The 12,228-nt window shown below is 56.5% G+C and overlaps 1 protein-coding gene across 1 annotated transcript in view; it reads left to right on the forward strand.

Moving 5' to 3' along the window:
* The window catches only part of LRP1 (LDL receptor related protein 1), a 173,195-nt gene that overhangs the window by 60,389 nt on the left and 100,578 nt on the right, over nucleotides 1–12,228 (forward strand). The window contains exons 4-6 of the mRNA XM_044995414.1: nucleotides 2,797–2,916; nucleotides 3,940–4,068; nucleotides 4,504–4,767. Of these exons, the coding sequence (XP_044851349.1) occupies nucleotides 2,797–2,916; nucleotides 3,940–4,068; nucleotides 4,504–4,767 (513 nt within the window). The remainder of the gene's footprint in view (nucleotides 1–2,796; nucleotides 2,917–3,939; nucleotides 4,069–4,503; nucleotides 4,768–12,228) is intronic.

A 12,228-nucleotide genomic window follows, 5' to 3' on the forward strand; every position in this document is an offset into this window, starting at 1 on the left:
GGGGCTTCGAAAGCACGACGTGTTCCCAGGGGGTTGCAGTTTGCACCCGTGCAATGCACTCCCGTGCTAGTGAGATGGAGCATGGTCCAGCGTGGTCCAGGGCGTTAGCTAGGAGTTGTAGGTTCAGTTCCCTGCTTCGCAAGAGGCTTCCTGGGAAGGGCATTGAATTTCTCTTTACTGCCTGCACTTTGAGCTGCGGCAGTTTGGCCCTGCCTCAGAGAGACGTGTGAAGACAAATTCATTAAAGATCCAGATGCCCAGATACGGTTCCCTATAAATGGGCGTCACGTGACTACAGTGTGCATTGATATATGCAAATTTCGCTAATCTAGAGCCTGAATTCTGGCCCCAATTGTCCCCTTTGTATCAGAGAATCTCGCTGTGCGTGTAACAGAACAACGCCTGCCTCCCACCTCCTGCTTTCCATCAGCGGACTTCAAACCCCCCGGGGAGCCAGGGGCAGATCCCTGAGCCTCACATTACGGGTGGGGTCCGCGGCACAGACAGAGGGGCCGGGAACTGAGCCGAGGTCTCCCCTGCGCATTGCGTGGCTGTCTGTAGAATTCCCCCCTTTGGTAGCGTAACGGGGCCCGTCATGACGTGACCGTGCCGAGTCCGGGAAGCCGTCGGTTATTGGCACAGCGAGATCCGGGCGAGTGCTCCGTTTCTCATCAGCCCCCGGCTACCTCGGAGCACTGGGGAGCGCGGGGCAGATGGACGCCTGATGAGCATTTATTTCAGCCGTGGATAGAAATTCATCTGTTCAGAGCGGGAGCCTGCTGAGCGTGGACCTGGCCTTGGGCGCAGGGGAGGTGTGGGAAGCTTGGGGCGGACCCCTCCCAGGAGCATGGATATTGAATGCATCCAGCTCCTGCCCAGGGGGGCTCTTAACAGACGGGCAGGGACGTGTTTTCCCTGCATTTGCCGCCTGGCTCCCTGCTGAGCTCGTTGGTGGTAGGTAGGTCTGGGGAGGAGACGGCGCAGGGACGGTCACCCCAGGGCTTCCTGGGGCCTTGCTGCGATGGGCCAGACCGCTGCCTGGTTGGACCAGGTGCTGCAGTCCAGAGCCACACCCCGCTCTGCTCTTTCTCTGCTCCAGGAGTCAAAAGAGCTCAGCACCCAATGGGAATCCTCCCATCCGCTCCCCCCACTGAGAACAATGGTGTATTCCCCTGCTGGAGAACAATGGGGGAATTCCCCCCACCTGCTCCCCCTGCTGGAGAAGAATGGGGGAATCCCCCTGTTGCATGTATTGCCTGGAGCGTGCAGCCTGCCCCATTTCAGTGCTGGGTTCTGCAGGGCTGTCGGTCGAGGTGTACAGGGATAGGGGCAGCTAAGAACAGAGGATACTGGCTCCCTTTAGCTTCTTAATTCTGGGCGCCAGGTTTTGGGTGGGCTGGGTGCGTCCTGCTCCCACCTCAGCAGTCCCTACAGCAAGCCCTTGTTTGCACTGTTTAAGGCGATCTCGGGGAGCGTGCAGTGAACACACACCATGGGGCTTAAATTTCACTGCAGGCCAGGCAGCAAGAGCCCAGAACCAGGGCTAGGACCTGTCTTCAAGGCACCCCCTCTCATGCTCTTCTTCCCTCTTTGCACGCGGGTTTCTGGAGCCCCATGGGGCTGAGCGGGTGGCCCAGCGCAGCTCTGCTGGAGAAACGGATGTGGTCGAGGAGGGACGCTGGTGCGCTCTGGATGTGTGTGGCAGGAGCTAGGTTTCCTGCTCCTTGCCTCTTGCGGCTGATCCTTTAAATAGGAACTGCTGAGCCATGCAGCTGAGGTTGGAGACAATGTGACTCATATTTCAGAATCAAATTCCGTCACTGTTTCAAAGCGGCTCGCGCATCCTTTTCCCTTCCTGGGCTTGGGTGACCACGTTCGTACCTGTGTGCCGGACGGTCTCCGGGCTTGTGTTCTGATGGCCTTGGGACAGATTCTCCATTGCCCTGGGACTTCTGTGTTCCCTGAGCCGCAATCGGGGATCAGGGCCCCGTTATGCTGGGCGTGTGTAAACACAGAACAGAAACACAGGTCTTGCACTGATGATCGTGCAGTCTAACCGGTGCAAAAGAGGTGTAAACCACAGCTCTTCTGGTAGCGGTCTACACCTGGTTTGCATTGGTGGAAGCATCTACACATGGAGCAGGGTGAGCGCATGGATGGGCGCGTTGTCTTTAAAAGTCCAGCTGGGAGATACCCTGCCTAGAAATCATCAAACTTCCCCTTTTTATTCCCCAGCTCCCAGAAGAGCTTTACATACAAAATATTTGAGCTTGCAGGAGATGCCTGCACTGCACAGGGTCATTGCAACACAGATTGGTGTATTTTGGCCAAGTGGCGGCGGGGCCATGCGTGCCCACCCGGGATAAATGCTCGCATTCCTAGCCTGCCCTCTTACTCGTTTGCTGCTAGTTTTAGCCGGGCGGGCTAGGTAAAAGCTGCCTGAGCTGGAATTGCACCTCTGATTGCAGGGTAGATGTACCCGTAACGGGGTCCTTCGCCCCTTTTCGCAGGCAGGGAGCCGAGGGCCGCGTGTGGCAGTGACCTGTGCAAGGCGTCACAAGACGTCAGTGGTAGATCTGGAGCTTGACCCCAGGTCTCCCGAGTCCCTGTGCTGCGCCTTGGCTATAAGCCCGTCCTTCCCTCCTGTTACTCAAGCTAGTGGGGATACTGCTCGGGCTGGGGGGGGGCGGGGGCAGGTAATGACATCACTGTTCACTGTTCCCATCACCTGCCCAGATGTCTGAAGTGCCCACTGACCCCTGAAGTGACGTTCTTCCCCCCATCTTCTTTCTTTAGAGTTTCTGGCCAACTGCTCGGCTCTGGGGTGCCAGCACCACTGCGTCCCGACGCTCGTCGGACCCACCTGCTACTGCAACAGCTCCTTCCAGCTGGCCGAGGACCGGAAGAGCTGCAAAGGTTGGTGGCGGATGGAGACGATGCAGCCTGTGAACGCAGCCCCGGTGGGGGCGGGGACAGGAGTGCTGGGGCGCAGCGTCAGCTCAGCGGGTCACGTGTGACCAGCCCGCCTGGGGCGGGGGTGGGGAGCGGGGTGGCTTCCAAAGGGATTTGGATGCTTAGTGCCCATTAGAATACTGCAGCTTTGAAAATCCCATCCTGAGTGTCACCGGGATGTGTCGGGCTTGTGTAGTAGCCCAGGACAGAGCAGCACAACGGATTAAACTGATTCCCTCCCCATGGGGTCCCCCATTGGAGCACTGAGCAGGCGTTCCCCATGAGGGTGAACAGCATCCTTGGATGCATCAGGAAGAGGAGATCAGCCGAGCAGGAGGGGGTGTACGGCATGAGTGAGCCCACCACTGGGGGCTGTGGCCAGGTCTGGGGTCCCCACTTCAAAAAGGGGGCTGCAAAATGGGAGGGGGTCCAGAAAAGAGCTCTGAGAAGGACTCGCGCTCTGGGAAGCCTTGTTGCAAGAGACGAAAGAATCTCGGTCTCTTTAGTTGACTCGGGAGAAGGTTGAGAGGCGACGTGATCGCGGGCCCTGAGTCCCTGTTCGGGGAGAGCGTTTTGAGAGCAGAGCAGAGTAAGAGCCAGTGGGTGGAAGCTGATGCTAGAGAAATTCAGACTGGAGAGAAAGGGGCAGGTTTTTAAGAGCATCGTTTCACCAGGGTTGGGGTGGATTCTCTGTCACTCGGCTGATGTTGGTGAAAGTTCTGCTCTGGCTCAGCAAAGTTCTAGGCTGGCTGCAGGATTCGCGGGGTGAGAGTCTCTGGCCTGGGTTACACAGGGGGACAGACTGGAGGATTGCGCTGGTCCCTTCTGGCCTTTAAACCCTGTGATTTAAAACCATGTGTGTTCCTCCGGCATGTCCCGTTCCCTGCTGCTGCACCGTGAGCACAGGGGGTTTCTGTCCTTTCCCTGGCTCACTGGGAGCGGACGCCGTTGCGGGACCCAGCCTTGTTCTCTTGCTCTCCCCTGCAGACTTTGATGAGTGCACCATCTACGGGACCTGCAGTCAGACGTGCACGAACACGGAGGGCTCCTACACGTGCAGCTGCGTCGAGGGCTATCTCCTGCAGCCCGATAACCGGTCCTGCAAAGCCAAGAATGGTAGGTGGTGGTTTCGCGGCGTGGCATCGCTTCCGGCTGGCTCCGGCTCTCGGGACCTGGGGATGTGTGCAAAGCCACCTGGCGTGGTGCTCCTGCCCTGTTTGCACGTAACCCAGGCGTGTGTGTGCATGTGCAGAGTGACCCAGCGGCCACACCACGCGTGCGAGGTGCTTGCATGGGGGCCTGGTGTATGTGCAAAGCCACCAGGCCGCCTCGAGTGTGCATGTTTTGCGGGTGATGTCAGGAATCGTGACTGCCCATGTTACAGCTCAGTCTCCTGTCCCCGGACCTCCTGTGGGGGCTCCTCTGCTCCCCGCATTGGGATTCCCTCTTGCATGGGTCAGGCTGTGGGTTCCCTGCTGGGGCATAGATTGAGCAGGAATCCAGCTGCCCGCTTAACCCTCCCTGGCTGTTTCCCCCCCCCCCCCCTTCCAGAGCCCGTGGACCGGCCCCCGGTGCTGCTCATCGCCAACTCCCAGAACATCCTGGCCACCTACCTGAGCGGTGGCCCTGTGCCCAACATCACCCCCACCAGCACCAAGCAGACCACCGCCATGGACTTCAACTACATCGAGGACACGGTGTGCTGGGTCCACGTGGGCGACAGCGCCTCCCAGACCATCCTCAAGTGCGCCAAGATCCCCAACCTGAAGGGCTTTGTGGAGGAGCGCTCCATCAACATCTCCCTCAGCCTGCACCGTGAGTGGCCGCTTCGGTGCTTTCGCCCCTCCCGCCGCCTCCTCCTGCCGCGTCTGCGCCTCTTTAAATGCACCCCTCCCACCCCGGAACAGGCCGAAAGGGGGGACCCTGCGGTAGTCACCGGATCTTTAAGCAATTCGGTGCACAAGCTCCTTAGGAAACCAGTGGGCTCCGGGGCTCTGACTCCCCTTGGGACCCTGTGAAAGGCCTGAACGTCTTGCGTTAAAGCCAGTCAGAACCATTTATTTATTTATTTGGTTGAAAAATATTTGGTTGATTTAAAACAGCTTTTTCCCCAGGGCCTGCAGCTTCCTCCTCCTTTCGCTTTGATCCCCTCCTGCCTCCCATTTACAATTTCCAATGAGCTGCAAGCGCAGGTCAAACGCTGCGGCGCGAGATGGATCAGCTCCTTGCGCGCGGTGGTGGTGGGATCGACCGTGGTTGCTTGTTGTTTTTGTATTTGAGCCCCGGGCGTCTGTTGCCTAAATCGGCTCTGGCCGTAGCTCCGTGGGGGGAGGCTGAGTCATGGCCAGCGAGGCGCAGAGGGTGGGTTTAATTCGGTTTGCGTCTCCCGAGCTGTAACGAGACTGGTTGCCGGGGGCGCCGCTTGGGGTCTCGAGCAGGGGGGAGGCTGCAGGTTAAAAAAATGTACCGAGCGCTGGGCTCGGCTGTTGGGCCGAACGGCCGGTGCTGTTTTATCAGTAGGAAAGCTGGGGAGTGACTAGGCTGGGGGGCTGGTATGGAGGCTGGGGCGGGGGGGGGAGGTGGCGGCGTTTAGGGCCTTGGGGGTGTGGAGCAGGATCAAGGGGCTTGGAGGGTGGAGATTGGGGTAGACGCCGAGGGTGGGGGGGGATTATGGGTTGGAATCAGGTGGGGTGGGGGACAGGCCTTGGGCCTGCAGCAGTGCTCAGCCGGAGGACATGCTGGGAGCACGGGGGGAGGGGGCTTTGCCCCTGTCTGTCCCCCCCCTTGTGGTGCCCTGGTTGCAGCAGCCGAGTCCAGTTCAAGCCCATCGGAGGGAGAGTGTCCCTGGGCTCTGCTGGGTGAGGAACCGCAGGAAATCTGTCTGTCCCCATGTGGGAAGGGGAGGGGGTGAAACTCTCCATTCTCCGCCTCCTTACGCAGCTGTGGAGCCGGTGTGGGAGGAGGGAGGAGGCCCGGGACTGTGACTCAGGAGGGCAGGGTGCCATTGCCAGCACTGATCCGTGGGGCGAGTCACCCGGTGGCAGTTGGTGACCCGCAGAGGGATTTGGGGGGCTAGCCCCTTCGGAAATACCGCGCCCCATCTGCGGCGCGGGCATCGTCCCCGTCCTTCGTCCGGCCTCTTGGGGGCGGAAGCGTGGTTCCAGCTTGGGGCCGCGCCGACCAGCCGCGCCTTGCGTTAAAAGCAACGCCTTTGCTCCCGGGGACGGATCTCTGCACCCCAGTAAAACCCCAGGGGTTCGGCCCTTCTCCTCGGCCTCGTGTCCTGCGAGGGCACCACAGCGTAGCTAGAACCCTGCGGGAGCGAGATGAAAGCCTGAGCCCTCACTGCAAAGTGTGGGAAGGAGAAAGAGCCGTCCCACCGCCCCTCGCCTTTGGACTCGGGAGGAGACCAATCCCTGCTCTTTTTCTGCATGTGGGGAAGATGGTTTGGGGCACCCTGAGGAGAGAGGGCCCAGGAGAGGAAGGGTGATGCACTAGCCAGACAAACCAGCGGGTCGGTGGCAGGGCACGCAGGAGAAGGCCCGTGTTGTGTCAGACCCATACGTCTGTCGTGTCAATCCGGAGCGACCTGACTCCGTGTGGCCGATTTGACTCTGGACTACAGACCAGACCTCGCTGAATCACTTGCGACATCTGAAGCTTCTCCTGAAATCCTAGATTTTTTTTGGGCTTTTCTCAAAATGCGCTGCCAGGGGCCTGGCTGGGAGCAACTGATTTCACTGCAGACTCGGGGTTTAGAGGACGGCCCATGGCTCTGCAGAGCAGCCCGGTGAGCCGTTCATGCCGGAGGAAGGCTGGGCCAGCGGTTAGGGTTTCGGAGCCCTGGGTTTAATTCCTGGCTCTGCCACAACATTGCTGTGAGACCATGGGCAAGTCACCAAGCCTCAGCCTCAGCTTCTCCAGCTCTCAGATAGCGCCCGCCCGCCTCCTAGGGGGGTTGTCAGGATCAATGCATTAAAGACTGTCGTGCGTAGCTGCTGTGGTCATGGGGCCAGAGACGAACCCAAAGTACCGTCTGCCTTAGGGAGACGCGTTTATTTTCTCCTTGATGCCCCTTTGGGGGATGGGATTCACACAGGGCACAGGACGCCTGGGTTCCATTCCTGGCTTTGCCATCGCCTTGCTGTGCGGGCGTGCCAGTTCCCCTTTCCGTGCCTCAGTTTCTCCACTGATGAGTTACCGTTGCCCACCGTGCTGTGCTGGATTTCTTGCTTGTAATACTCTGGGTGTTTGCTAAAAGCGCTCAATTGGTGTAAAACATGATCAGCCTCCCAGAGGGAGTAAGACCGATGCTGCTTTGCATCTCCTGGGAGTCTCTCCTCTTGCCAGAGGGAGGTTTCGATACACAGCCTCAATTAACTTTCTGTGATAACCCCAGAGAGCTGAGAAGGCGGAGACCTCGGGCCCAGCAACAATCTACCCCGTTCGACATGGTAGCGGAGACCTGCAGTTACTGAAAGGTGTTTGGAAGCAGCTTAATCACAGGGGTTCCAGGTGTGCTGTTGATCACAGTCCTGGTGTCTGGGTGGCTGAGGTAGTGTGTGATCTGACTGTCTATTATACCAGCGGGCTGGGCTTTTTCTCTGTAAAGCAGTCTCTCTTCAGGAATTAGCACTTCCCTCTTGAGTTCTGCTCGTCTAAAGCAGGTCGTCAGGTGTTTTGCTGGTGTTAGTTTGGTGCTGGTAACTTGCACAGAGGAGGAAGTGAGAGATGACGGCTGACGTTTGGAGGATCGCTTTCTGGCCTCCCGAGTGCTCCGACTTCTTCCAGAGCTATCTTGTTGCGAGTTGCGTTTAGGGAGAGGAATGTGCCGCTCAAGCGGACGGGATGCTGTCAAGACAGGAGTGTGTTTCAAATCCACCTTTCCTCAGTTGCCTTCCTACTGCAGCGTTGAAGTGGAGCGGGAGAGTGGGGGCTGTGCTTTCCACCCCCAGCACTCCCAGGGAGTCCCTTTGTGAGCTTGTACAAGTTGCTTCATCTCCGCAGGCCTCGCTTGCAAGCTCTTCATGGCAGGTGCAAATCCAGGGACTTTAGTGGAATCGCATCCACTTACGCCAGGACCGAATTGTCCTGTTAACATAGCCATAAACATTATACGTAAGAAACTTGATTGAGGCCTTTCAGAATAAAATCACTAATGCTGGAGCTTCGGACTAAAGTCTGATCTCTGATTTAAATGTAGTAACTCTGTTGAGGTGAGATGAGGGTGTATGTGCAACACCTACGAATAATGCAACATTCTGGGGAGAAAACCCATGTGAGGCTTAACAATAATTTACTACTTGTCATGGATGCAAGATTCCAACCCCAAATTCTGCCGAGAAATCTTTCCAGGGTTTATTTATAAATGCAAACCTTAAATAGAATGTAAAGTTTTATAAATGCTCCCTTTACCTTCTGGGCCTAAGCTGTTCTGTGTTGAAGAGATCTGGTCTTACCATGATTTTATCTTACAGGAGAGTAAAGCTGATCTGTAAATCCAGTTAGTGGCTTCTTTATTTACTTGCCTCTTTATGGCATTTATCTACTGACAGCAGGAGTCATGCTTCCCCGGTGCCTACTGCTAATGGGGTTTGTGTTAGCATCTGATGGGGAAATCCCAGTGCTAAAGGGTTGAGAATTACCAGCCTCCCAGCTGGCGTTGCTATGCTGGAATGATGAGTTGTGTCTGTCCGGTTCAGAGAGTAGCTGCGCATCCATGGCTTTTCTGCTGAGAGATTAGCGTGACTGGCATGGCAGGAGATAGGGTAAGTTAGGGCTCTCAGCAGAGGTTGGCAGGAACCCATGTGCACGGATCTTTCCGTTTTCCTCCGCTGCTAACTTTTTATTCAGCCAAATGCCTTGGGTGCAGATGAATTTCTGCGTGATGATTCTGCCTGTGCCTCCAAATGCAGACTGCCGGCGCGACAACGCTTGGAGCGAGAGTTGTCACTGGAGCTGGTTTCGCAGCTGCCCCAAATGACTCAGTGAACAGCCTTAAAGTGCCTGGGAGCCATCGCACACCCAGGGACTAATTTTCCTTCCGGGGATCACACAACTCTTGCCCTGTCGACACTGAGGGACACAGAGCGAGAGAGAGAGGGTGCGAAGGAGGAACTTCCGATGCAGTAGCAGGGAATTGCAAGTTGTTGGATAGGCTGCAGAAACGGCCGGCTGAAATTTTTGTGGCTTGTGTTACGCAGTTGGGACTGGTCCCTCCGTACTTTATAATCTGTGAATCTTCAGGGCGCGGGCTGGGTTAGCGGCACATGGTCCAAGCCACTTTGTTCTCATCCTGTCCCCTTTAAAAATAAAATCCCTGACGACACGTCTGTGTTTGTACAGCTCCTGGCGTAATGGGGCTCTGGTCCGTGACTGGGGCTGCTTCGTGCTGCAGCAATACAAATAATTCATAGTGATCATGGCCGAAAGATGCTGAAGCCAATCTGCCCCCTTCTAGGCTCTGTTTTTTTCCAGAGGTGCCAGCGATGTAGTGCAAATCGAGGCCCTGCCCTGTCCCCCCAAAATCATGAGATTTGACTTAAAAATCATGAGATTGATTCTTAAGAGAGTTGTTTCTGTTTGCCCATTGGGTTTTGAGGTTTCTTCCCTAATCATGAGAGCTGGAAACTTACTTTTTATTTAATAATAATAATAAGAGAGAGCGAGATGGGGAGGGGTGAGATTCTAATACAATAAGGCCATTCCGAGGGGTGGGGATTTTTTTTTTTAAAAGAGCCCCAAACCTACCAAATATTGGGAGAGTTGGCAGCGCCGTAGCATGGCCTGTATCCCTGGCGGTTGAGTTCACCATACAGGACGCCAAGGATACATTTAAGGGCCTGTCTTGATTAGAGAAATTCGCTGTCTGGATGTAGCTGGTGGGAACACCTGGCCGTACGTGACGAATCAGCAGCTTAGCCGGGATTGGAACCTACATCTCCTAAGTCCCAGGCCAGCGCCATAACTGCGAGACCACCTGGCCGGGTTGGGCTACGAGAGGAGCCTGATTTGCAAGTGTTTTAGACTCTTTCCCCGTCCCTGTCACGCATGTGATTTTGAGCAGTTTCCAGGCTTCTGCCAGTCGACATGCGGCTTCAAGTTGCTCTCGGAGAGGATCTCTGCAAGCCAAGTTCTTCTTCGTCTTCTCTTTAACGCTCTCCTTCAGTTGCAGCATTTTCGCCCGAAGCCGGAGCCGATCTGCTTTCAGGAGGTTTTGGGCAGGTGGTTTGAAGCCAGGCTTCCAGCGGCTCCCAGACATCCAGCAGCACTCTGTCAACTTCGCAGCGCCCGTTCGAGGGAGCGTTCGCTCTTTGCCTCGTTACTCTTCCAAGATGAAGCTAGCAGCTTCCTGGGCCGGTTGCTTCGCTGCTGGCTGGCACATCCCGATCTGGGGGCAGCACACGGCATTCAGCAGGCCACCTGGGTACCGTTCCCACCTCGGAGCTGCTGCGTGTCCGCGGGCAGGGATTGCCTCTGTTTCCTGCCTTGTCTATTTCGCTTGCGAGCTCTTCGGCCGGGGACTGCTTCTCCCTCTGCAGCGTGGCCAGTTCTGGCCACCGGACCGTGCGGTCTTGCGTTATTTGGTGTTTTTTCTTAAAGCCCCGTCCCTACTGATAATGACCAGGGAGTGCGTGGTACCCTTCGTCGGTTGTCAGGGGTTCGGAGTCCACGACTCTGTCCCCAGGCCTGAAGATGAGCATGGCCCCTTCCAGGCAAAGCCTGGGCAGGAGCTCTCGTTCTCTCGGTGACGCTGACTCCGTTCTCTCAAGTGGGACAGCGTCCTCCCCCCACCCCGCACTCAGCTCTCAGACACGCCAGTGCAGTTATAAACTAGCTCCTTTCAGGTCAGGCCCCTCACACTGCATCGATTCCCCTTTGATTTCGCTGGGTAGCATTGCAGCCTCTCCCTACCCAGGCCGACTTGGCCGGGGCTAGGTTCTGCCCAGCCCCCCGTCCCCAGGGCAGCTTGCATCCCAACCGCCACGTTCGGTTTTCAGCTGCGGCTCTGGATTGTGGAAGGGAAGGTCTTGCTGGGCAAAGCTGCAGGGGAGGAGTGGGGAGGGGAGTCAGGGACCTGGCCTGCTACAGCGCAGAAGAAGAGCCTTATTTTCCCTTGGCTACTTGGATTCCAAAGAGGGGGACTTTTTCCCCCTCTCCCTTTCCTCTTCCTTTTTCTCTCCCTTTTTTTTCCTTTTTTTTCTCGTGTGTGTTCGAAAGTTCCAGCTCTGTTTCTAATCAGCCAAATCCCTGGCAGGAGCTGAATGTCTGCTCGCATTCAAGGACAAAAGGCGAAGGGAGGAGGAGTCGTTTTTCGGCAGCTTGGAACGGTTTGCCTCCCTGGAACAGTCGGCCCAGTGTGTGGTTGCTGCTTTCCCTGCTCGGGGCTGGCTGCGAAAATGGAGCGGGCTGTGATTAAGCTCCCCCCCTGCTCAGCACCGGCCTCCCCTTTCGGCCCCTCGGCTTTGGAACGTCTCCTCCGTGGGCCACTGACTAAACTGACGAGCCCATTGGATGAGCACGCGTGGGTGACGTGTTTGCAGCATCCAGGCCTCGGCCTGGAAAGGGGGGGTTTCAGTAGAGGTTGGTGTGGGTCTAACTCGGTTCCCGATGTGAGGGAGGAAGGCAGGGTGGCCTGGTAGTTACAGTGCTTGAGGGAGTTTTGCTACTGGTTTCCTTTGGGCCAGTCACTTAGTCTCTCTGTGCCTTACTTTCCCATCTGGAAAATGGGCGTAACAGCCCTGGCCTGCCTGACAGGGCTGTGTGAGAACAAACACGTGGTGAGGAGCTCAGATGGATGGAGGCCAGCGAAGTACCGTAAAACTCCGGTGCCAACGTTTGTGTGGTTAGCCTCAGCGCGCCCTTCTGGGGAGGCAGAAACGACAGCACGCCCGCAATAGGGACAGGGAAAAGGATCCACATTTTAATGGTATTTAGACACTTAAATCCTGTTGACGTCAATGGGAATTAGGAGCCTAAATACCTTTTAAAACCTGCCTCTAAATGATTTATTTAGGTTCCTACCGCAAAACCTGCATCAGCTGAGCCAGGCCGGTAACTCAACCTCGGACCCTTTCTTTGGGGTTGGGCTGTTCAAGGGAATCTCTGGGAGTTGGGGACCCAGATTCCACTGAAATGGTGCGGGTGGGGAGAGGTTGTGGTAAGTGACGTGGGGGCTGGTGAGGTTTGGGCATCGGGACGGAGAGGGAGGATTGTTACGAAGAACACTAGGGCGAGATTCTGACCCCTGCGTGGAAAAGAGGGGACACTGAATGG

The sequence above is a fragment of the Mauremys mutica genome, chromosome 20 (assembly GCF_020497125.1).
Source record: "Mauremys mutica isolate MM-2020 ecotype Southern chromosome 20, ASM2049712v1, whole genome shotgun sequence".
In the NCBI taxonomy this organism is placed as follows: Eukaryota; Metazoa; Chordata; order Testudines; family Geoemydidae; genus Mauremys; species Mauremys mutica.